The 27,200-nt window shown below is 38.1% G+C and overlaps 1 protein-coding gene across 12 annotated transcripts in view; it reads left to right on the top strand.

Moving 5' to 3' along the window:
• LOC109096534 (protocadherin Fat 1-like) overlaps positions 1 to 27,200 on the top strand; it is an 89,015-nt gene that overhangs the window by 28,711 nt on the left and 33,104 nt on the right. For 10 of the 12 annotated variants that reach the window (XR_006161129.1, XR_006161134.1, XR_006161132.1 and 7 more), the window contains exons 4-8: positions 12,819 to 12,880; positions 19,305 to 19,634; positions 20,306 to 20,516; positions 20,889 to 20,957; positions 22,929 to 23,068. Coding sequence is in view for 8 of the 12 variants with exons in the window: in XM_042766419.1 (XP_042622353.1) it covers positions 12,819 to 12,880; positions 19,305 to 19,634; positions 20,306 to 20,516; positions 20,889 to 20,957; positions 22,929 to 23,068 (812 nt within the window). In the remaining 4 variants the exon portion in view is untranslated. The remainder of the gene's footprint in view (positions 1 to 12,818; positions 12,881 to 19,304; positions 19,635 to 20,305; positions 20,517 to 20,888; positions 20,958 to 22,928; positions 23,069 to 27,200) is intronic. The other 2 variants (XM_042766442.1, XM_042766481.1) reach the window with 1 other exon arrangement.

Below are 27,200 nucleotides of genomic sequence, written 5' to 3'. Positions count from 1 at the left end.
CCGCTTGAATTTGCTTTATTGCAGATTTACACAGGCTTATCATGGGTGATAAATGAACAAGATGATGCTATCCCTGCTTTACTAAGCATTTCACAATATCCGGGAGTATAATCCATTTAATCAGGATGACTTGCACTACTGTTTGAGTTTTGAGCTCAGAGGGAAAATGAAAGATTCCACTTACTAACTCAGAATGAAAATGAGAAAAAAGCCACTAAACAACCTCAGAAAGAAAATGAAATGTTTGAGTCACTTCCTTTTAAGAAATAAACAAACCATTTCAGCTACTACCTCTAATAAATGAAAAGTTTGGTTCAGAATTCAGTGGCTGTTTCAAAAACAACATATGAATTTAGCAAATACAAAAAATAGTAAATCCAAAATATTAAAAAAAAGCATAATACTTAATTTTCATGCAACATTGCAAAACCTGTGAGATTAAAGTTTGTGTTCTTTCAGTTCAGTTAAGAGGTCGCCCTGTGACATTTCAATCTTCTGTTGGTCACTTCTTCATGTGATGTGAATCACAGGTTAGAGTTCACCAGACTTTAAAGGGGTCATATGATGTAGCTAAAAAGAACATTATTTTGTGTATTTGGTCTAATGAAATGTGTTTATGCGGTTTAAGGTTTAAAAACACATTATTTTCCATATAATGTACATTATGGTTTCTCCTCTATGCCCCGCCTTCTGAAACGCATCGATTTTTACAAGGCTCATCGCTCTGAAAAGCGAGGTTTGCTGTGATTTGCTAAATATCCAGCGCGTTGTGATTGGTGGAATGCCTCAAGCGTGTGACGGAAATGTTATGCCTCTTAACATATTGTGATGTCTTGCCCGGCAGGAGCGACGAGACATAAACATAAAACCCATTATAAACGTGATATAAACATGATTTCTAGTCGTGTCTTCTTTTAGAAGGCAAAAACAAAGTAGTTTCACTTTCTTAACGAAACAGCGTCACACACCGCGGCCTTGAGTGAGCAGATGCTAGAGGTCTAGAGTGAACCACGGACGGCTTGAATGAGCAGAGGCAGGCAGCTTGAGGCGGATTCTACGAAGGAGAACGAGCCTTTTCAGGGGGGCGTGGACGAGTCTCAACTTTTATAAAGAATATCTCTTTGGATTTGACACTTTAGTCTTTACAACTTTACAGATCTTCTGTATTCATCAAGAGCTTGTAACACTCCAAAGAGAAAGGAAAATTTGAAATTGCATCATATGACCCCTTTAACTTTGGAACATAGATGACACTTGCATGAGCTTTTGTATGAATGGAAGTCAATGGAAGGAAAAGTATTTTATTTTAAAGGTAAGGTAAGGTGGCAGACAAACTACCAGCATAGCAAATCCTGTTAACCTTTCATCTCTTGGGAATTCTCTGAAGCAGAGCTCCAGTAAGAGATACCCACTAAATCTTACCAGTAGCCTGTGTGTACTTGTGTGAGAGAGAAAGAGTGTGCAGATAGTAAAAATATTGCAGACTATGATACTATAATAGCTATTTCAACAATTCATAACTTCCTTGCAACACTTAAAAGTACTTCATGCGATATGGCTCAAAGCAATCAAGCAATTAACTCATAACCTTTATCACAGGTTGCAGTATCATCATAGCTACCTGCGCTGTTTATATTTTTTCAGAAACAAGGTTTGAACGCTTTGTTGAATCTGGAGTTAATTGTTATCACCGCTGACCTCTTTTATTAGTATTTAATTTTCTTGCCCAAAACGTCACGCCTGACGATAAAGCAGTTAAATATACAGCAGGCCAAACCTCAGTAATTACATGCTCAGAAACAGCAGAGCCCTGCGCTGGCGCATCTACAAAGCTGCCCTGCAAAAAATAGGACCTGTGGGAAGAGGCAGAATAAACTTGTTTGTTGGTGCACTGGTAGATCGGTGAAGAGCACATCTGCAGTCTTGGAGTTTGATTGTTTATTTCTCAGCTGACATTTCTGTCTGCTTGGTCACAAAAGCACCTTGGACGATATTGATTGGTAGTTTTTTTTAGTTGTGTGTGCTTGTGTGTGGTTGTGTGGGCTTTGATGAGAGTTTCTTCTTCTTTTTCTTTTTTCTTTTGGCAACAGTAAACAGGTCTTAGTGCTGCTTTTGTGTTTCACTGAAGGGAACATGTCATGGAAAACAGGATTTTCCTTTATCTTTTGAAAAGCATTTATTGTACTAAACAGACATGAATCGAATGTGCACAACACAAAGCCTGTCCAGTACAACCATTTATAGAAAATAATCTGCAAAATGACTCATAATTATAACCTCGATATTTGATATATGCTATTTATTTATTAGTTTATTTCTATAGATAGATGATAGAGAGGTAAATAAATCAATGTAATATCTATATTAATTTATTTACCTCTCTGTTTATTTATCTACTTGCGTATCTCTATTTATGTATTATATGTGGCTGGATGGATATAGGTAAATAAATCAATATCTATATTAGTTAATTAGTTAATTTAAGTAAATGTCTGTTTATTAATTTACCTCTCAATTTATATAGATAGATAGATAGATAGATAGATAGATAGATAGATAGATAGATAGATAGATTAGTTTAATTAATTTTTTGTCTATATATTTGTTTACCTGCCTTTTTATTTATCTGTTTAACTTTAGGATGGATGGATGGATGGATGGATGGATGGAAAGAGATAATGTATTAAATATTTTCTGAAATCAGACAAAAATAAATGACTTTGGTAAAAGACAGTCAAGCAATTAAGAATTGCTGTCTTAAAACTCTTTTAATAACATCTGAAGAATGTAATTTTATCTGACACCTGTGTGCCACAGCCACACTAAACAAAAGCACTAGAATTTTCTAGAGAGATACCTGCCGGAGAAACAAGGATCCCTGTTCAATTAGTGTTTTGTCCTAGATCTGCATTCACAGGCGTTGCGAGCACAGATTTGTTCAGCGAGTGTAGCTGAGGATAATAACACACTGCAGGTGAACGGATTGTTCCCGTCTTAGAGTCTGGTCATGTAAAAGACTCCGAGTCTGGTTAACCTGCTCATACTGACCTCAATCCCTTCTGCACAGGTCAGTTAAAGTGATAAGTGAGCGCGTGGATGTGATTTTGCATAAATATGGTGTGTATGTACATGTTTGTTCCTGCATAAGTGTTCCTGCATTAGCTTGCACGTTCATCATTCTTTCACAACTTCATTTTCTACCTTTCTCGTATCTTTAAGGTCTTTCCCAGAGGCCTTTGCTTTGTGTGATGAGTGTGGTTGGTTCGCTAGTCTCTGTCTTTTCCTTTGTCCTTGTGAAATGCTTTCTCTCATTGACTGCACTATGTTTTTTTTTTTTTTTTTTTGCTCAACCATATATGCAAGAGATATTCTTTTTGTGCTCTACCTGTCAGTGAAGAGAAATGAACCTATCTGCCTTGAAAGCTGTGTTCAGCTTGGTTTTCGAAAGCACCCCACTGAGTTGGACGAATGATGTGATAAAGGAAAAGGCTTTATGTGAGCGGGTGTGTTTGCACAAGTAAACGTGACTACTCATTTTTTTTAGAGCGGAAGCGCATGTGTTGAGAGACAGGATCAAATATCAGTATATTCTTCATGACAACAGCATTTTCAGCTTAAAGGGATAGTTCACCCAAAAACTAAAATTCTGTCTTCATTTACTCACCCTAATGTCATTTCGAACCTGTATGCTTTCGTACATGAACAAGTCATGAGAATCTAATTATGACAACAACAACAAAAATTGCCACTTCGGGTATCACTTTTGTTGAATTATGTTTATTATATTATGTATTTATTGTAGTTATATTTGATTGGCTCACATCACTTATGCCAGATAAAAATACAAATGTCTTTGAATGTGTAGCAAATGATCATGCATATTTTGCAAATATTGCAATTCCTAAAGGAACCAACCAAGTTTAATCAGGCATTTTCCTAATTAAATTTTTGTCTTTTGAAATTCAGTTAATATGTCATCATTATTCATTGTAGTTCATTCTTTTTCTTTTTCTTCTTCTTTTTTTTCTCACATTCGCTATCATGAACAAAATAATTTAGTCAACAAAAATTTTTGTCAGTAATTTTGTTGAATAGATTAGAGCTGATATTTAACTTTACCATTTAACTTTACCAAAACCAATTTTTACTTACATTTGCCATATGGTCAGTGCTGTTATTTTTAACAGCACAATTAAAAATTGTTTTCAGTAATGTGAAATGAACCTGAAATAGAATATAAATAATAAACTAAAAAAAAAAAATAAGTTGATGTTCTGAAATTATTAAATGTAAAATAAAATGAATTAAAGCAATATATTTAAAATAAATGAATAAAAATGACAAAACACATAAAATTAAAACAAAATAAAATGTAAATGATTTTTTATTTACTTTTTAGCTGAAAATATAAAAATAAAAGCTAATTTAAATATACTATATATAACAGTATATAAACAATATTAAAATAATACTGTTCATTTTGGACTGAGTGTGCTGGTATGTGAGTAAGGGAATTATTTCTTTAGCTGGCAGGCACAAGCAGAAAGAATTGTGAGCAGTACAATGCAGACAGCTTTTGTTCTGGTGTACAAACTACACACACACATTTCTGGAAATCTCAGATCTCTGGTGTAATACCTGATATCTGCATTAGCTCTCTCTTTGTCCTCTTACCAGAGTAGTTTAAGCTCGCTGTACTGACAATATCAAGAGCACTGGCTGCTGGGATAGAAATCAGCTCAGGTAATTAGAAGTCTGCGAGCCACCTCTGTGTCTTTGTGCCCTGCTCTGCTTGTTTAATTGGAGTGAAAGGAGGATATAGCTGCAATGATTCACAAGGCCTGCTTTCCTTTCTCCTCCTTTCCACTTCTTATCAACTTTCAGCAAGGCCCTGCTTTTATTTATTTTTTTTTGAGAGAAGAAAAAAGAAATGTGGGTTGTTATACAACAATACCATGCGCTCTTTTCAAAGTGTTCAACCCAAAGCAGGGAAAGCATGAAAGGAAATGGATACTATGTCCAATGACTTCCTGTCGTTTCCTGGCTTTTAGGCTCCCACGGTTGGCACGAGGCACAAAAGGTTATTAAGGATAAAGCGAGGTGAAGAGGGAAAAAAACACAAATCACTCCCCCTCCCTCTCACACATTCCTGTGGATAAAGTTGCAGGGTTTTAGAGGCTTGTGAAGCATATCCACCGGCACACCTGTCCTGTTTGTTTACTGCTAACTTACCGATTTTACACAACAGAAATCTCCCTGACATTCAACCCAGCCCAGCGAGCACACCTCCATGAAAACATCTGACCTCTGAAAGAATCTTTGCATTTGTAACATTGGCGTATAATAAAGATTGTGATTTGCCATTGTATAAAGAATCTTGAGAATATTCATGTTTTTCCCCTTAATTCTAAAATGACTTCTCTGATTGCAAGTAAGCCATTTATAGGCTGTCTTCCATTATGGCACTTTCAAAACATTACTGTTTGATTGAATGACCTGACTTGTCAACCTCTAAATCAACCAATGGCATGTTTGGTGCGGGACTAACTGCCAGAACAATAGAGCGGTACAGGGATGACATGTGGACATATAGGGTTGGGGTGATGTCTACAGTGAAACATCACAATGAGCGATGACGTCGGCGAGTGGGGGGTGGAGTTGGGGGGCTGCCCGAAGCGTGAATCCTTGTAAGGGAAAACAACTAATGACTCCTAACACCGTGTCTACATCGGATGTGAGCGGTGCGATGCGACAAAATACTATAGAACCACTGATCTATAATAGAGATTCATTATATATAGATCAGTCAATAGAACTCAGTGTAATCAGTGATGATGTCTACACTGGATGCGGTGCGGCACGGCGTGACACCACAAATCCCTGACAGAAAACTGCTGCCGTGTTCTATTTATGACGTGCTGACACAAATTTCAAATGATTTTCCACGGTCGCTTTGTCGCGTTCAGTGTACACAGTCTTTAGCTGATACGCCGTTGTGTCAAGTGTAGACATGGTGTAACGAGAGATGACTGAGGATGATGGCGAATAATTTGCAGATTCTCAGTACCACTGACAAACATATAATCTTATAAAATGTGTGGAAAGTACTGCTGCTCCATAGTATAAATAGAGTATGTGCGATCGCGAATCCAGAAAGTGATAGTGAAAAAAAAGTTGGGGGGGGGGGGGTTCATGATGCCGGTGCAACATCGTCTATCGGTCCAACCTTATGGACATATAACCAAACCCGGAAGTTAGCATCACCCTGATCCCTTGATTTTGTCAATTTTTAGCTAGTGGATTATTTTGGAACACTATTTTGGATTAATGGGGGAAATAAGTTTATGATTCTCACATACTTTGTTAATCAGGATAATCTTCATAAACACAACTTTTATGACTTTTGAAACCCAAATATAATCAGAAGTAAAAAGCTAAATCTATAGACAAACTTCACCATGGTCACATAACCATCAAAAAGCTTCCAACAGCTCTTTCAGTTTTTAAAATCTACAAATTACAAAAGTTTCAGTTAAAATAGTTTGCAAGTGCGTGAGTATAAACACAACAAGACTGTAAAAGCAAGTGAATATTAGTGATTAGATGAGTTTTCCATTACCATGTTTAATGTCCCCATAGTATTATTGATGTATTTTATGTCATAGATAACCTTGAGCTTGTGCTAGGCATAAACCTTTTTGTAGGTATTTAACCAAAAATTGACTTCAGGACAATGAAAGCAGAAATACTAACAAATTTTTTTGGGACTTATTCCAGATTTTCAGTTTTAGGACTCATTCATTGTTCTTGCAATTGCTTTTAGTGCAACTAGTGGCACAAAAGCATTTCATCCTTAAAGGACAGGAGTAGGCATGGGCCGGTATGAGATTTTGACGATATGATAACTTTAAGCAAAAATATCACAGTTTCACGGTATCATGGTATTGTTGTAACAGCTCTGAAATGTGTTATTTTTAAATGCCTGGGTAATTCCGCTGGACACAATATATTTTATTTTTGAGCAACATACAGAATATTAGAAAAAGTAGAATTAGTTTATTTTTTCTTTGATTTGTTTCCTAAAAATAAAAAAGACTGACATCTTTATTTAACTTAAATCTGTAATTACAGTTATTTAATTTTAGTTATATAATTCATATACATATCATTTAGTTATATAATAATATTCATACACATAAATTGATTTAATAATTTGAAGCAAAACCAGAATGTTCTGACAAGCTTTGTGAAATTATACTACATGCATGAATAAAACAAACAGCAGAAGCTCTGTATGAGATGCAGATTCAGTCTCTGACAGCAGGAGGCGCGTCTGGAACACCTAATACAGACCAGATACAGTGTTTCCTTGGTTACCGCTGTCAACAAAGCTGCTGAAACACTCCTTTAATATGAACTATACAGAGAGGAGATGAAAAGAAAATACCACGACAGTCAGCTCCCCTCAGAAACACATTCATATAAACCCCCAAATCAATATTGAGGATTTTCTTCCAATAGTTTGTGCATCATGAACAGTGAGTGATCTGCCTGCTGTATTTTTCTCTGTGCGTCCGTCTTCAGCGTCTCTGGCCTGTGTTATCGGGCGTTAACAGACTTCATATTTTCACATAAATTACATTTCTGATTGCATTGCAATGCAGTTTGTGCAAGTCCAGAGCAGAGAGTTGCAATAAGTCAAAAAACGTCCGGTTGGCGATTGTGTAAAGGCCAATGTATACTTCGGCCGTCCGCGCACCGTCGGCATTACGTTATTTTCATCATCAAGAGGGCTCGCGGACAGCCACGCATCCCATGGTACTGCGCATATGTTGAGCTCATCCGTCCGCGCTTATCTGTAGTTGAATATACTTTTGAAAGCTGTCCGGACATGGCTGTGCGCGAGACAGAAAGGAACGCTGAATGTGAAGTGTACCCGGGCCATCCTACACAAACGTGACTGACCGCTCGCTCGCACCAACAGAATGAGGAGGGGTGCGTGTTACTCTCTACACTGCACTCAGTCTGAGGGATTCCTACTCTTTCAGTCACTGAGGAGACATGGAAAACAGCACATACCGCAGGAACATGCTTACACAGAGGTGGGAATGCAGTGATTTAGTGTTGTAAATCCAGGTCGTCCCCATGCATGAGTGAGCCGTGAGCTCTGGAATACTCAAATCAGAAAGAATGTTTTGAAAGAGACATTATCTGCCAGGGATTTGTCTCTTTATTCTTATTCATTCTTTCTCTCTTCCTGAACCACACTCTAAATGGAGTTAGTACACCGAATAGAGTGGAGGTCTGAAAGCTCAGTGTTGGTAATCTCAGTCACTCTCAGATAGGAATTTCCTGCCATCAGCTGCCCCATTTCGAGGGGCCTTCGGTTGCTAAATGCGGAGACTGTGCTGAAGCCACTCAACAAGACTGATGGGATATTCAGATGATGTCTGCTTTATCCGCCAATAAGTTTTTAGAGGTCCTAATTTGTGAAATGTCTTGAGTCGTCATCATTTAATTGACTCTACAATTACAGAATACATACTGTACACTTGCAAAAACACAAAGTTTTATGGGAAATTACATGTTCAATTCTGTTCAAGGCCACTGGTAAGACTGCTCAAACAAAATTGGGTACCTTGAATTGTAATATTGGTACATATCTAGTGGTTGCCGCTGTTGCTTATGTCATTTTCAATTATAAACTTACTTTAGGTCACATTTACTACAAAACACTGTCCATGTAAAGGCCTTCAACAGGTCCTTCATATACTGTTTAATGTGAATACCCTCATTAGTATATATATTTGTGGAAAACAAATTTATTAATAGAATAATCTGAAATTATACAGCATTTGCATGTTTTTAGCTTGTCAGAGCACATATTCTTGTGTGCGAGTGTGGCAGAGTGTCTCTTCGATAGGCTCTATTGAGCGTTCTGCAGGAGGTTAATGGTGTAAGGCTAATGTGAGGCTTTTTCTGAGAGACACAGACCCAGCAAAGACTCCTTTCTCAGCCTCAAGTGTTGCCCTCTCTCTCTCTCTCTCTCTCTGCTCTGAAATGGCTGCCATTCACACACACAGTATGTGTTAGAATGGGGAGGAGGGTTAGGGTGCATTTGGAACATTGCCCAGGTCTGCCCACTGTAGCGCATGTCTTTGTTTGTGCGCTCATTTATCTATGTTGTTGTGGCGTGGACTGTTTTGTGCTTGTTAATGGACCTTGAGAGTGTTTTGTATGTACATTTATCTGTGGTTAAGAGTGGTGCATGTGTGTTTCTGTAAGTGTGTGCACTTTAACATGTGTTTAAAACCCTTAAAGGGTTAGTTCACCCAAAAATAAAAATTAGCCGATAAATTACTCACCCTCAAGTCATCCTAGGTTTATATGAGTTTCTTCTTTCAGACGAATCCAGTCGGAGTTATATTAAAAATTGTCTTTGGCTGTTTGGCTGTTTAATTGCAATCAGTGGGTGTTGCAGTGCATCAGTCCAAAAGAAGTTAAATAAAAGCACCCATCCATTAAAAAAAAGTGTCTCACATGGCTCCGGGGGGTGAACAAAAGCATCCTGTTGTGAATTGATGCATTTTTGTAAGAAAAATATCCATATTCAAAACGTAATAATCACTTTAATCTAGCTTGTGCCATCAGTTGCACAATGAGGTAGTTCCAGGCGGAATGCACTGCGCATGCACTGGTGAGTCTTGTGAAAAGCAACCCTTTTTTAAAGTTTCCTTACTTTAACAAAGGAAAACCAGTCTCCTCTTGGCTTATATCAAAATCCTCTGACATTCTTCTTTACAAATCCTCGTTTTGTACTTCTAATTAGTGACTGTTGTTTTGTTTTGATCTTTCCCTTGCTCTTCCGCGTTCATCACTTCTGAGCGTCGCATGCGCAAAGCCGACCTTTCGTGTACAACAGTGAGCGCAAGCTTGATTAAATTGATTATTACATTTTAAATATGGTTATTTTTCGTACAAAAACGCATTAATTTGCTACAGGAGGACTTTGTTCACCCCCCGGAGCTGTGTGAGACTCTTTTTATTAAGGATGTACGCTTATTATTTAATTTCTTTTGGACTGATGCACTGCAACACCCGCTGAGTGCCATAAAACAGTTTGAAAGATCAAAGATAATTTTTTATGTAACTCTGACTGGATTCGTCTGAAAGAAGAAAGTCATATACAGCTAGGATGACTTGGGGGTGAGTAATTTATGGGCTAATTTTCATTTTAAGGTGAACTAACCCTTTAATGAGGAATGTGGCATCTCAGTCTCAGATACGAGGTATTACATTCCTGCCTGATAAACAATGCCTCTTCTAAAATCCATCAATGCCCTTTCATCTGAGGGACGGAGAGTTCAAGAGAGCCAGAAAGAGAAAATAGCTCTTCTTTTTTTCTCCCAACCAAAAGTGTTTTAGAGGAAAGGGCAGAGTGTCATTTACCCAGACACTTAGATGCTTTTCCCCCCCTGTTTTCTTTCTTATTTTATCATTTTCTTTTCTCTAGAGGAAGTGTAGTGGCGCTAACATTATATGTGAGATTTCACTGTGTTTACTGTAGGAGTTCAGCAAGTTAGCAGAGGCAATTTTAGCTGAGGGTCACACTCTCGCAGTTTGCTGGTGTACCCACTAGTTTTCTTAAGTAGCTTAACTAGAGTTCATTGGTCAACTAACTTCACTGGATAAGCAATGTTGGCTGACCAAACTAGCATTGACCATCATGCTATCTTAAATTAAAGGTTCTTTATTGGTATTTATGATGATTCCGTGAAGAACCTTTAACATCCAGGGAACCTTTCCATTGGATTTACACTAAGAGAAAAATAAAGAGAATTAAGAGAACTGAAAGGTTCTTCGGAGAACCAAAAACGGTTCTACTAAACCTGCTTTTGGAACCTTTACTTTGGATGAGCGTAAACCATTCTGAACCTGGTTGGAAATAGACAGGAGTTCATTTGTCTTTCTTTCTTTCTTTCTTTCTTTCTTTCTTTCTTTCTTTCTTTCCATTTGCTCTCCAATCTCCTAGCGTCAACATTTTTGTTTTTCTTTTTTCCAAAAATGGCTGAACTGTAATTTTCTTTGGCCATGCTTAGCCCGCAATGCAGGAGACCACTGTTTTTTTGGCTGGGGAAGAAATGGCTTGTGGGTGTGCTTCCATTTTAAATATCTGAAAATACACTCTTAACATCAGTCAGTCAAGCATTATAATTTATGATACAAACATTATTATATTATGATAATCAAGCATTATCAATGATAGTACTTTAATAATTAGAATTAAAACTTGGTAAACATGTATGAAAGCATATTTGTCATTTTAACTGAACTTAGGACTAAGTATTAACACAACAAAGAATATTGTTTACATGTACGTGGTAAGGATGTTTTGTCTCTCTTCTTTGTGTGTGTGTGAGAAACAGTGCTCTCAGCAAAGCGACAGCGAGTCTTCACACTAGAGTTTACAGTATGTCAAATACAGGTGCGCTGCGCATCCATTGAGATGAATTGAAATAGTATGGATTGCTTGACAGAGAGTGAAACTCTGAAGCGCTCAGTCAGAGTGTTCGGTGAGTGAAAACATATCTGTGCTAAACTTGTAATTAGCCTCTAACACACACTGGTGAGTAAAATCAAAGAATTTATTAGCCAATGGCTAATGTTAGACATCATTTAGTCACCCAGAGTGAAGATTTAGTCGCATATGCAAGTGATTTACTGTAGAGGGTTGCCTATACACTCTTATAAAACCTTTTTAAATGTCCCTATTTAATGCTCTTTTCCATTCCAGTCAAGTTCTTGGTCTATAAATGTAGCTTTGCCTTTAATATAATGTTGTAAAGTGCATAGATTTTGATGACTGCCCATATTCAGAGTTTTTTTTCATTCCCATGTATGACTTCAAGAGCAAAGGAGAGAGAGATGGTTAGCAGCCTAACACAGTTTTGACCAGGAGCAGGAGGCGTGTTGCGGCCGGGCTATTTCTGCTGCCTGCATGTGCGCCATTGATGGCTTCTGGTTTCGGAAATCCTTTTTCTGCACTAATCAGACGCAGGGCGGTCGGCAGGCATCTCTCGTGTGGCCGGGGCTGGCAATGTCCACTGCGCTGTCTGCCCCATCTAATGTACAATTATACTGACAGAGAAACACAAGTCTGCTTATTATCTGCAATCAAGACTCTCTTTACAGAAACATGTGCTCATTTGCATTGTTGTTCGATCTCTGTCTGCCTGTTTATTCTCTCTTCACTGGGTTCGGCACTTGAATTCACTTCCAATTGGATTTCGGTTGTGCTCAGATCTTATTTTCCTGTAATATAAAGCCCTTGAGAGAAATCTTCTAAAACCCACCAAAGAAAAACACACCTACTAACAGAATCATATATGGAGTAAACACAGTGATGGTTGCATTGACATTTCACTCATCATTTCTGTGCTTGAAGCTGTTTATGAGGAGTGTTGTGTGTTTGGTTGAAGGTAGTGTGTGAGGTTTGTGTTGTCTGTTTTCAGGCAGTGTGAGTGTGTGTTTAAAGCGGGGTTTGTTCAGCAGTCCCGACACAATCACAGTGCCCTTTTCTGCAGTTCTGTGCAGCTGGATCTGTGGTATTTTAGGTTTTGTTTGTGTTTGTGTGTGTGTGTGTGTGTGTGTGTGTGTGATACATTCTAAAATTTAATCTTTTTTTTTTATATAATTATTATTATAATAATTTCAAGTTTTAGTTTAGCCAAGTCTAACCATTGCAATGAAATTTGATTGTATTTGGCTAAAGTAATGAGTTTTAATGTGGTTATTAAATTATGTTCATGTGTTTGCAGGTTTGGTCACCACCACGTCTCGGAAGCTGGATAGAGAACAACAGGATGAACATATTCTGGAGGTAAATACACCTGGATGCATCCACCAATCACATGTTAACTCCTTAGAGCAGACAATTCTTCAAACTCATATTTAGAGAAGACCTGAAAGGTCCATTTTTTCTTCTGTTCCTTTTTTTACTCCTAATTAAGGAGTGTTCTGGGTTAAAGTTGAGCTTTATACGTACAGTATCTCTGCTGCTTTCCTGGTATTTTTTAGCAATATATATATATATATTAGAAATTTTATTATAAAAATTTACATTTGTAAACCTGAAAATAATGTTTGGTGTCAGTCAAAGTTTTTAATGTTTTCGAAATAATTTATCTGATCACAAATACTGTAAAAACAGTAATATTGTGAAGTGTTATTGCAATAATTGTTTTTTTTTTTTTTTACATTTTAAATGTCATTTATTCCTGTGATAGCAAAGCTGAATTTTCAGCATCATTACTACAGTTGTCAATGTTGCATGATTCATCAGAGATCAATCTAATATAATAATTTGGTGCTCAAGAACCATTTCATAATTTTATCAATGTTGATATCAGTTTGCTGATGTTGATATAACATACATATCAACATACATATCAACATCACCAAACTGATATCAACATTGATAAAATTATGCTGCTTTATATATTTGTGGAAATCATGATACATTTTTCATTTTTGATGAAAGTTTAAAAGAACAACATTTGAAATACCATTTTTTTGTAACATTACAAATGCATTTACTGTCACTTTTATTCAGTTTAATGCATCTGACCCCAAACTTTTGAATAGAATATTATTTAAAAGGGAACTACTTGGAAGAAAAGGGGAAAAAAATCCTAAAAATGGGGAAAACAGATGAGTAAAAAACTTTTAGCTTTGACTGTTTAGACCCAAGGCATAAGCCACCAAACTAAACTGCGCACGTGAGCGGACTGCATTCTTCCCCCCGATTCCTTCCAGAGTGCTTCTGAGGGGATTTAGATATCCGGTGTGTGTGGAGGGTAGGTGTGTGTGTATATATGCATGTGGGGGTTTGCCTTTGTTCTCTCTCAGTGTACCATCTCAGGATTAGGCAGGCCAGAACAGGAAGCGTCACCCTGCCCAGCCAAAGTTTATACTTGTGGATTTTAATTGAGCTGCAAGCTTCTCTCATTTTCTCCTTCTCTTTCTCAATAACTCTTTACCACCCGCTCCCTTCATTCCCAATGCTCCTTTAATTATCATTATAGATCGTGCAATTCAGAGCCTGCGGCATGTCGTTTCATTTGCTGAATTTGCACCAGCCCTTACCAGTGCTTTCATACCCATATCTGTGACTCTAATTGTATTGTAGATGGCAGGAGGGATGCGGACAGGAAATAAAACCAGGGAGGATAGTACACCCTGCAGCATACGCTCATCCAGTGTCTGTCCTCCCTTCTTCTCTCCAGGCCTCAGTGATGTGAACAGCTCTCCTTGACTTCAAAGCAAAGCCTGCTGACCAATAGACAGTAGGCTTGTAATTAGCTAATGCCAGCATTTCAGCTAAATATCAGTAGTGCCAAGATCCCCTCAAGGTTAAATCTGTTCCTCTGGTTTTTAATTAACAAAGGTTTTTTTTTTTTTTTTTTTGAACTGTTGAGATTGGAGTTTGGTGGTGCGTGTAGTTTCATTTGACTTGAATGCCATATGTTAGCTGTGGCAAGGAATGCTTTTCACCTGACATTGTCTTTTACCCTTTTAATTGCAATTTTAAATAGAAAAGCGAAAACTGCATAAGTTGGTAGCCAGCCCTGACTTGAAACCACATTTAAAGCTTCCAAAATTTCCACTTAATTTACCCACACAGAAACAGTCTGTAATGCTGCTTGATAGCATGATGCTGAACGCATACTTTAACATTGGCATATTAACCTTATTTTTTCAATGCGGAAGTAAGCTATTTCCTGAGAATGTACGGGACTTCTAATTCATTCATTATTAAAGTACCCGTGCAGTAGACAGTAAAACTAATTGTTCATGACTGTGATAAATGAAAATCTATAGTTTTGCTTATATACTATTATATACTATGTAACAAAAACTATTAATGATCCTGTTAACAGTTCAGACGGCATGTACCATGAAGCAATTTTGTTATCAACCACTGAATAGGCTACTTATTAAAAATTCTTTTTGCCAATAGAATCGCTTTGAGGACCTAGGCAAACTCAACAGGCACACTGAATTGTTCATTACAGCGGTCCTAAATTTAGCATTAACACGAAAAGAATATGAAAGTAAATAAAAAATAAAAAAACTCGACAGACTCTCTAGTTGGTTGGATATCTAGTCCATAGAAACAGAAGGATCATAATGAGAATTTTTGAAATATTTCTCACAACTTGTTCAAAGCAACAGTCTTTTTCTCTCTTTAAACTCCTTCTGGGACTGTTATGATCTCATGCTTAATTTGATTACGCGCAGCTTTAGACTGGCTGAGGGAAAGACTAATAAACAAATGACCATCAGTCCAGTCACTGTTCACAAGCATTCTTCTGGATCCTGTTTCTGCGTTTTATTTCCCCCGCACGGCTCCGGTGGCCCACTGCAGTAGTCATGACAACCCCTGCAAATTTGGGTTTTGGTCAGCATTTAGTTAGGGGTCCAGCAACAGGAAGTTCTTTATTGACATCTTTCCTCTAGGGGTCTTGTCTCACCCAACCTCCCGCCCAGGAGTCTGGCTGTCTCTCTCCCAGGGGCAGTACAATCCTGCTGGGCACAGCACCGCAGGAGACTGGGGAATGAGCTGGTGCTCAGGGGCTCGTAGAGGTTAGTTGGAGGCAGCACATGCTTGGGGGGAGGGAGAGGCAGTTATACGGGGCCAGGGTGAGGTGTGTGTGTGTGTGTGTGATATATGGGAGAGCACCCTGCAAACTTTCACACACACTTAAGAGCTGGGAAGGAAGGTGTAAGGTGCAAATGCTCCTAGAGGGGGAAGGGACTGAAATTTGAGAAAATAAAGAACAGAGAGAGAGCTAATCTGGAACATGTTGAGGCATGCACAGCACGTCGGAGAGTCTGCCCTGTTGCTCTTTGAACTTCCAAAACCAAACAGGAAAATATGTCCACGATTCACTTAAGTTGATTTGCAAAGAAATGAAATTTATTTCTGGGAATACACCCTGAGTGTCTGAGGATATTTGCCTGTATTCCAGGCATGTGAAATCTGTTACTGCCTTGCCTGCACTGAAAGCTCAGAACACATTCCTAATGTTTAAGATGCTTGCACCTATTAGCAGTGATTTATTCCACTGACTCTGAATTATTTCTCTGATTCATTTGCAGTCTCTTTTTGCAGGTTATATTGCTGTGTGGAGCCAGACTTTTTGCTTGTAATGAGTCATTGAATCATTCTGTCAACCCTTTTGTTTGTAAAAACAAACTACACGTCAAGCCAAGTCAACTTTATTTTGTCAAAGCAGCTTTACAGTGTTAAACAGGAATGCTCAAATAATGCAAGCAAAATTCAATTCTATAACCTCTAAAAAGAGGATAATAGTTAAGTCAATTTTTCAGTTTAAAGGCACAATATGTAAGATGTTTTTATTAAAATATCCAAAAAACACTAGAACAGTGTTATATATTTTGCTGACTTGTGTACTTACATTATCCCAAATGTTTTGAAGAATGTTTAAATCCAGAGAAATAAACAATTTTAACTAGTGACACGGACCATGTCCTTAGTGTCATTGTGTCGCCTGCCAATGACGTCATAACCTCTCGATTTCCGGTATTGTTTTGTAGAAAACATACGTAAACACCAAAGATGCTTTAATATGTTGTGCATTTTAATAGACCGGTGATAACTGCACAGAGTAGCATTATAACAGAACTCTCAAACGTATCTAGTATGATAAAACAGTGCTGCTTTTTTTCCCACATATGCACGGCCGGAAGGAGCGGAGGCAGGCGACTGTGGCATAATAAAAGCTCCGCTTCTTTCGAGCCGTGTGTCACGCTCGTTCAGCTGCCTCGTTCCGCTTCGATGGTTTTCAGCCTCACCCTGCTTCATTCTGCTACGTTAATAAATCATTAGCTCATCCATGAACATGATTTCTGCCCGAGTCCTGTTGTATTGCATCGGCTGTGGGGATGAAGACCACAACTCCCATGATTCCACACTCAGTCACGGCATCATCAAACTATGCTACCTGGTCTTTGTTTATTTTGAATAACGTGCCCTCTAGCAGCGAAAAATTACATATTGTGCTTTTAAGTGAATTCATTGTTGATTCAGTGATGTCATCATCCAAAACCTCTTTTACAAACAACATGCCTAATTCATTTGGTTACCAAGTTTGTTCAGTTCTTTTTAATCAATGATATGGTGAAATGTTCAGAGTCTATATTATGATGAAACATTCACCTAAAAGATTTGTTCAAAAGCACAAATTTCTTCACAAATGAAACTCGACTATTGGTCATACCTGGAGGATTTATAAGCCATCCTGCTGTGAACATGATTGATAGCATCATGGTAGCTCAAGCAGTAGTGTATGGAGCTAGCAACACCAAATTCATGGGTTCACTTTCTCAGGGGATGTGTAAACTGATGAAAATTTACCTTCAGTGCAATGTCAAGTCACTTTGGATAAAGTCAAATGCATAAATATAATGTCTGCAAATATTTCATCTTGTTGAAGAGAGGTATGCTGTGACTTTAAGCAATCAAATTAGATTTTGACCCTGTGGACAGTTTTACTCAGGGTAGTTATATAATTGATGTTCAAAGCAGACATGGTCTATTTTTTATTGAACTGGAAAATTTAATTTCAACTGTTTGATTTATTTCCAGTTGCTTGAAGAGGTTTTAAAAAAGCAGTGCATTGCAGGCATACAAACATGCTTAGCTCAGGAGAGTGGACTGTTAGAGCTGACTGAATCCCTTGCTGTCCTGTTCAGTTAAATCTGTTTGGCCAAAACAGTTGGATGGCACTGGACAGATTTACAAAACAAATACACATTATAGGTCTACTCGCTGTTGACACCAAAAGCTGGACTGCTTTTACAGAGTGTTGAACAGATGCTTTTAAACGCCTGTGCTGTGCTGGCCTGTTATTCATCTGCTCCTGCCGTAGACATTCAAGCTACACAAGTCTGCTGAGTTCATTAGCAGGAAAAAGTGTGTGTCTGCATCTCTGTGTGTATTTGCATTCATCAGCTCCTGCACCAGCGAACCCTTAAGCCGCCTCAAATGGGCATTTTCAGAGATTAACTGAAGATATCCAGAGGAATTAATGAGCTGGTTAACGGATACCAGCTGAGATTGGACACAGCTTTCTGAGCAGGAGTATATGTTTAACAAACCACCAGCGTCTGCTTAATGCTGCCGTCTCTTCTCGTTTGGAACAGCTCCTGTACCTATTAGTTCATATTGTTGACAAAAGAGCTTTGCTGTTAGAACTGGTGCAGTTTTGTGAACTTTTCTTTTTTGTCACTACAATTGCAATACAATTGAACTAAACTGATCTACTGTCTTTTTGAATAATGTGGGAAGTATTCTTTTCTAGGTCTGCAAGCGACACAATCTGATTGGCTAGCTTTTTGAAAAATAAAAAGCATATCCATTTTGATGCCATGTAACCGTCTGGTTATTACATTCAAGATGATGTTTTTCATCAGATGTCATAAAAGAGAAATTATCTAGGAAAAATGTCATCCTGTAATCATACAGAGAAAGGCACAACAGTCTTTTCTCACCTCCGGAAACCCTTCCCACCTTGCCGCACAGATCTGAAAAGATTGCTTGACAGCTAAGCGCACAGGGAATTACTTCAGTTTTGTCAGCCAATTGACTTAGATAGGAACACTTGCCCCCGTGTTCTGAACAGGAGATTTTTCTTTACTTCTGAATGGTGATTGATTGAAGCTCTCACTATAATGAAGGTTTTCAATCACTTGTGTCAGATATTCTTGAGTGTGTTCTATTATTGTCCTGTGCACCTCTCTTAGTACCACTCGTTTTGTCACTTTAATTGAAAATGTTCATTATGACACCGGCTCTCTTGGGTTTTGGGATTATTTGACATGAAAGGAGAGAAGAAAACTAGAACTGAGTGAATGAATCTTTCCGCCCCCTCAATTACATCCTTTTCTATCAGCCCCTGAAGCTTTCTATCCAAACAAATCAAACTTGTACAAAAGTAGATATTTTCACAACCAACTAATCAGTGGGTTGTCTGAACATCTAGTCAACTAATTGGTCTGAAGAATACACTATAATCTAACTATCTGTCTGTCTGTCCATGTCTCCATCCATCATTTGGTGTAGGATATACTTTGTATTTGTTGTGACAATTTCTGAGTCAACATTTTCAAGTATAAAACTGTGAAATAATAGTTTTATGTTATAAAAAATACTGTAATCTTTTATTAACAAATTTGAAAAATCTTTAAAATAATTTGCATTCTGCATTCTTATGTTACAGATCACAGTATCTGATCAGGGCATTCCTGTGAAGTCCGCTACCGTCCGTGTCATCGTCAAAGTCCTGGATGAGAATGACAACAAACCACAGTTTATGGAGAAAGTCTACAAAATCAAACTCCCAGAGCGTGAAAAGCCGGAGAAAGAGCGTGCCCTCAGGAGAGATCCTGTGTACCGCGTCATCGCATCAGATCGAGACGAAGGGCCAAACGCTGAGATTTCCTACAGCATCGAGGACGGAGACGAACAGGGAAAGTTTTTCATTGAGCCCAAAACTGGCATGGTTTCCTTTAAGAAGTTTTCTTCTGCTGGAGATTATGATATCTTAACGGTGAGGACCTAGCCATTTCTGTAGCACGTATTCTGTCATTTTGTAATTGCACTCTTGGAAATATTAGAAATGTGCAAATAGAAAGATATGAAAAACTGGATCCTTTTTATTGGGAATGTATTTTCTTGCTAGCTTGAGTTACAGCATTTGAGGAGGCCGTTATTATGACTTGGAATGTAGAAACCTGAGCTCTCAGATTTGACACACATTACATTTTTATTGAATGTCCCTTTGATTGAAGTTTTACGAGTGTAAAGTGAGCTTCCTGCCTGCCCATGTGGCCCGTGACATTTTTTGCCAGACCTCCCATTGTTTCATTACCTAACATCTGTCGCTTTCTAAAGTCACAGTGACAGGTGTTCTGGTACTGTTCTGTCTTTCCCACATTTAGTAGTATTCAGATAATTGTATCTCTTCCTGATTGAGCTTGAAGTATTGCCATTTTGGTACCACTAACAGCACCTCTTAGAGAATTGCAAAAATTATTATTGTTCCCAAACATATGAATCCTAAACCATGGTTCTTACTATTTTATGGCCTCTGTTAGTTTCCATACATTTTTAAACATTACAGTTCTGTTATGTTAATAAATAACACTGTAATATATTTTGCAGTTGTATTATTTCATTTTACACATCTTCTTAGTCTTCTGTTCAACATTTATCCACCAGATTAAAGCAGTAGATAATGGCCGACCCCAGAAATCGTCCACCTGCCGTCTACACATCGAATGGATCCCCAAGCCGGAGCCGAGCGAGCTCCCTCTGGCATTTGACGAGCCATTTTACTCCTTTTCTGTCATGGAGAGTGACCCCGTGGCACACATGGTCGGGGTCATCACTACAGAGTCTGTGGATACACCAGTCTGGTTTGAAATAACAGGTATGGTGGATGTAGGTTTTAAGAGTTTATTGTGTGTTGGTTTGACATGTTTGGCCTTTACATGCTGAAGCTTGGATTCTAAAAAGCGTCTTTGTTAGTATGGAAGTTTGTAAAAAAATAAGATGATGAAATCTTCTCTTTAGAGGAAGTTTGTTTGCATGAAATAACCTCTATCTTTGTGTTTATCTTCTCAATAGAACTCTCATAATATGACTTAATAGTTTGCATCTTCTTCCTGTCCCTTTATCTTTTAACCACTGACAGCTTTTACTTTCTCTCTTCCTGGTTTTGGAATGGTTTGGTTTCTTCTGCTTCTCTCCTCCTGCTTTCCTCCTCTTGTTTGTCTCCTTGCTCCTCTTCTTGGCTTTGGAGAGGACATGGCGGCTAAAGAGCTGTTTTACATCGTTCAGATGGCTTGCGACCTGAACTGCACCGCAGAAGGTATCTGCCGCAGATCTCCTAATTCTACTGTGCGTGGCCATTATGAGATCTGTCATGTGCTTTTGTACTCGTGCTGTTGTGACTGTTTCACATGTTTGCACCAGGTCCCAAGTGTTGAACCTCTTTCCCTAAGTGCTTTCGAGCTGGCAAATGAAAGAGTTACATTGAGATCATTAATTCAAAATTTGTCTCTGTCCACCCTATGAGATCCATGAAGAGTAGCTTGTTTTCCTTGCCAGCCTATGCACTCAGTAGCCGCTTTTCCACTGTCGGGCCAGTGCGAGCCAGTGCTTTGAACGGGCCGGGCGGGGCTAATAGCCCCGGACCTGAAGCACCAGGCCAAAATAGCACTGCGTTTCCACAGTCAGGCCAGAAGCTCAGCTGCGATTCACTAAAACCCGCCCTTTACACACCTCTCAGGAACAACGTCATGCAACCCCATAATTTTACCAACAAAGAGAAGTTATCAGAAAACTAATCAGAAATAAGTCACGGGAACTAGCGTGATCACAAAATGAACATGATAAAAGTGGCCATTTGTTTGCATGCTTTGTTAAAGATTTAAATCCAAAAGCATCAATGTTTTACTACAATAAGTGATAGATTGATCATAATGAATACATTTATCAGGATTGAAAATTAGTCACACAGAAATAAAGCGTTATGAACATAACCTGCTATTCAGTCGAGTCTGTTTCTGTTAAAGCTATTTGTAGTCACAGTAGCCTATATATCACATTTAGAAAAAATAATAATTTCTATATTTTTATAAATGCTCCCGAACAAAAAACATTGTTATATGACACAGGCTATGTGGAGCTAAACTCTCGAGACGAGACTTATGACAGATAAAATATGTTACTAAATAAATACACGATTGTGATAGAGAATAAGAAGCTGAAGTCTGAATTCTGATCAGTCACATTTATCATGTTTACTGTGGTAACGTTAATGGCGATCGTGCAGTCTTTTGCATCGCTTATAAATATTTCTGCCTCGTATGGTGATTATAATCCACATCGGATCAAGTTATTTCAAACACTCGCTGCTGACTGAAAGTCAGAACTTATTTTAAAAAGTGTTTAATGCTGGTGTTATAGCTGTAGCTTTATGAAATGATCCACGGTGCTGACACTCTCCAGACGCGGAGAAACTCCGCCTTTGTTCATAACCAGTCCTCTAGCCCCATCTGGCCCGCTTTGGCCCAAGCTTTTCATCGGGTCAAAAAACCCAGGTCGTTGGCCCCAAGGAAGCACAGACGAGGCACGATCAAGCACCGGAAGTGACAGTGGAAACGCGACTGGCCCTGGCACGCACAAGCACGCCTGCTTTTGGCCCGACAGTGGAAACGCGGCTAGTGTTTTTCACTTTGAAGGCCCAGTGCTCTTATTTTCTTTCACGTATGGTGTTTTTATGATTGTTATATTTATGTTTGGTCATATAATCATTAAAAAAAATATGTATTGCTGGTCAATGGTTGCTGGCGAGATCAAAAGAGCAGGATGACTGATACATACTGATAAAAATTAATGAAAGTGAATGAAATGCACATAAAATTGGTGAAATCATAGCTATTAGCTGTCATGATATAAAGAAATTAAAGAAAGTGTCATTGTGTGGGTCCTAATATAATTTTTTTTTTTTTTTTTAATTTAACCCTCAGTAGTTTGGCATACTTTTTCTTTTTTAATTTTTTTTTTTAAGATTCTTCCTTTTTTTATTGTGGACCCTATTATTTTGTCATTAATTTATATTTTTATTTATAGGAACACATAATCTTGTGCATTTTCCCACACTAAGGCAGCGAAATTGCAGAATGTATGTCATACACAAAAAGTGTGAAACAGAGGAACTTTTGCCACCTGTGCAGTTCTCTTTTTCTTTCTCTCCTGTCTTCAACTGCCTAACTTCTGATGATGGCCGTCTAATTTCCTTTCCATTTTGGTTGTGGTGAAAACCTCCTCTCAACAGGTGGTAATTCTGACAGTCGATTTGAGGTGGGGAAGGCGAGTGGGACGGTGATTGTGGCCCAAGCACTGGACGCAGAGCAGAAATCCCATTACAACCTAACGGTGGACGCAACAGATGGCACCAGATCTGTCAGCACGCAGGTAATTGAATTGCTAATGAAGTGTTTATGGAAGCAGAGCATTGTGCACTCACCATAGAGGCCTGGGCTTCTTTTTTGAGATCACTACAAAGGGCAGAAAATGGCTCAGATTTTTTTTTACGTGTATATTTTGCTGGTGCCGAGGAAAGAAAAGCAACCCAAGCATTTCCAACTTTCCAAATTGAGTTTCCTTCTTTGGCTGCACTGGCACTGAAGGTCCCAAAGGTCTTCCCTGAATAAGCTCATATCAGCCTTCAGGATTAAAAAAGGAGCACAACATCTTGCTATTGATGCAGATGTAGATAAGTCTAGCGAAAGCAAAGAATACAGTTATTAAACCTTATCCAAATACATGTTTTGCAATGATTTTTCTAAAGTATTTATAGATACGTTCTTTTCAAGCTCAGTGTGGGCCGAGCCATAAGCTGTTCTAGGAAAAAGGTTCAAAATACCAAATTTAAGACAATTTTTCTGGTTAGATTTAGGTTAAATATTGTAGACATTTTTGATGTCTGAAGGTTCCCTGAATGTTCTTCAAATGCCTCACGTCACAACATGCTGGCAGACATTCCTTGGCCTGGCGGACAGAGAGTTTTTGGCCAGGGTTCCTGGAATCTTCCATTGTCTCACTCCTGGAGTGTGCGAGGAGGATGAAGCTGTCTGGCTCCCTGCTTTTTCATTTTGCTTTCTCTGACAATCTCACTGTCTTTCTTCAATTCAGTTATATATTTATCCTATGAGAACATTAACCACACCTTTCAATAATAAAAGTTTATTACAGTGTTGATTCTGCAAGGTTCTTCAAACTCATCAGTTTACTTGAACCTTTGCTCTTGTTACAATTAAGGTTATGACACTTATTTTGTCTACTTTCTAAAGTTGCCATTGAACCCGTTTTATCTGTTTTGGGTTTTTGGATTAAAAAGTGGATGACAGATGCTATCAATTCTGTAAAGTCAGAGGCGATTTTAACAAAAATTTAATAGAAAAAAATATTTGTAATCAAAATCAAAGTATTTTGATAAACACCTTTTTTAATAAATCAGATGATCAATATATATTATTACACAAATATTCAAACCATTTCAAAACATTATAGCATATATATCACTAGACTTTTGCCCTAAACACTGATTCCTAAAAGCTAATATAATTAGCACGATATAAAAGTGAGACTATGCTGTATTTAATTAATATTATTATTACTTTGAGGTGTGCTTTTTTGTAAAGTAGTTAATATAATGTAATTGTGGGGTGAATGTAACACTCTGATTTTTTGTATTTACTTTAATAGTATGATCTCATCATTGCGATTGTAAGTTCATTAATAGTACGGTTACTGTTGGCACATATAATTTTTTATGTTCTACTAGATGAATTAGCAGGTAGGTTTGTAGTAGTCTGTGAGTTATGGCAGAAAGTGTAAAACATGTTGCCCCGGCTCTTTCCTACATCAATTATATCACCTCCAAACAGCTTGCACAGTTTATGTGCTGATTTCCTGTTGGATCATGAGTAAATCTTTGCATATGGTCCTAAAGAGGTCACTGAGGCTGTCTGATTGAGGGCTGTGTTTGTGCACTCACTCTTTTAAACAGAGCCTGCATTGTGACCATCTCCCCAGCCCCCTTCCCAGGATATGTTTAGGCAACACTGTCGGAACTCTCTTGTGATCAAGCAGACCACTGTGGCCAACGATTCCACCACACATATACATTCCTGCACGCAAAATGAACTGCCACGAATATCCTGAACCGAAGCCCCCACCATCCGACTCACTCTCCCTCTTATTGATGAAATTTCCAAACATAGAGACAGTGACATGACACTGTGAGTCTTTGCGCTGCAACCCTTCAAAGCGTCTCTCGATTGGCCCTGCTTAATCTGAAGCCATTGTTGGGCCTTAAAACCTTTCAAGTCAAATCAGTTACAGTTGTCACATTCAAGGGGCACAGAGTGCAGATTTCAGTGCCCTGCGTCTGGCTTTGGCTGGACCTTCTTGTGCACACATTTTTTGGGTTTATGACTCTTTTGCTGTTGGATTTTTCATGTTGATGTTGTAATAATCATAACTGCTTGAGGTTCAGTTGAATTTGTTGACCTATGACGATTGAGGCTTTGATGGGAAACATTAAACTGGCTCTAGATCAGTGATCGCGTGTCTGATCTACTCGTAGTCCCCTGTAATAAAAAAAGATATTAAAATCTTTTGTAAGACTGAAAATCAACAACAGACAAGAGCTTTTGGGTAATTCTCACAACAAATGTGGTTCATATTTCGCCCCATAAACAAAAGGAAAAGAAAAACAAAGTATATTTTGCACAAAGAAATTAAGGAACATTTATTTATTTGACTTACTGATTGATTTACTGACACTATTGTCATGAAAATTAAATGTTTTCTGGACAAAATTTAACTACTAAAATTACTTTTTTTTTTTTTGCAATATTCAGTCTTTTGTTGTTGTTGCTGTTGTTTTGGACACAACAGTAAAGAGAATTTTCATTAAAGGGGTCATATGACGTTGCTAAAAAAGAACATTATTTTGTGAATTTGGTGTAATGAAATGTATTTATGCAGTTTAAGGTTGAAAAACACATTATTTTCCACATACTGTACATTATTGTTTCTCCTCTATTTTTACAAAGCTCATCGGTCTGAAAAGTGAGGCGTATGCTGATTGGCCAGCTATCCAATGCTTTGTGATAGGCCGAATACCTCAAGCGTGTGACAAAAATGTTATGCCCCTTACCATACTGTGATGCCGTGTCCCAGTGCAACGAGACAAAAACAATAAAACCCATTACAAATGAGACATTTGTAGCATCCAGTGGGGACATAATTATGGATTATAATGACTTTTTCAATAATACTGTCTTTTTACGTGTTGCGTTGCATCGTGCTGTGTAAACATAAAACCATGTCTGCATTTGTGATTGGAGAAACGACAAAAAACAAGAGCTACTCTACATTACTCAAAACTTGCACTTGAATCATCAATTGCAAATTCTTAAAATATGAAACGTACTTACAGGCTGTGAGTCAGCATTTTTTGGCAGAACACCGGCATTGTAGGCTACTCTCCCAGGAAACAGTCTTTGTCCTCCGTAAAATGCGTTGCACACATCTGAATATTTGGGTCGAACTGTTCTGGAACAGTGTTGTAAATACAACTTAACCACTGATTTCTAGTTGTGTCCTCTCTTGGAAGACCAAACTAAGTAGTTTCGCTTTCACAACAAACACACAGCGTCTCCATGACATGGCGGCGGCAGCAGCAACAATACTACAGCGAGAATAAAAGTTATGCCTTCTTTCTTTGTGTGAATATTTGGGTGGCGTTATGCAGATCTTCCCACACAGTGACATAGAGATGTGGGGGCATGTTTAAACGAGGCGTTTTAGGAAGGCGTGGATGAGTCTTAACTTTCATAAAGAATATCTCTTTGGGTTTAAGACTTTAGTTTAGTTACAAACAGCTTGTAACACTCCAAAGAGAAAGGAAAACTTGAAATTGCATCATATGACCCCTTTAAAATTATGTCAGAGAGCAAAAATCTGATCCTAAAATAGTAAATAGAATTAGAATAAAAATATAATTTCTTACTTTTTTTCCTTTTTTGTGATATATTCTTCTAACTGATGGTCCTTCTAACTGAAACTCCTATGACATTTCGGAACCTATAGCTTGTGTCTCAGTACAGGTCTGACTGTACTAGACTAGGGAAGAGACAGTTTGTTTTTCCTTTGCAGACATCCTCCGTACATTAGACCACCCTGACAGGAGTTTTCAGTTTGCTGGCTAATTAGTAATGACAAAAGAGAGTTTATACTCAACACTTCCAAATACCACTGTAAACGTTCAGGCAGGTGCTGGAAAGAAAACAAGGCCAAACGAACAAATCAGGCAAATATTTGCCCTTAAAATTAGAGAGACGCAAGTGCACACTTGCAGGCTTTCATCTCGCCTTACAAAACAAGAGAAATATGGATGTGTAATATAACCCATTTAAAGCTTGTTTCATCTTTGATTTCTTCATTGACCAACTAATGAATTCGGAACCTTGTTGTATTTGGATGTAGCTGTACCAAAACAAGAGCCTCTCATAGCCAAAGTCAATTTCAGCGTGTG

Source organism: Cyprinus carpio, chromosome A1, assembly GCF_018340385.1.
Source record: "Cyprinus carpio isolate SPL01 chromosome A1, ASM1834038v1, whole genome shotgun sequence".
In the NCBI taxonomy this organism is placed as follows: Eukaryota; Metazoa; Chordata; class Actinopteri; order Cypriniformes; family Cyprinidae; genus Cyprinus; species Cyprinus carpio.
Note: the sequence above shows the minus strand (reverse complement) of the source record. Positions and strands in the feature narration are given on the sequence as shown.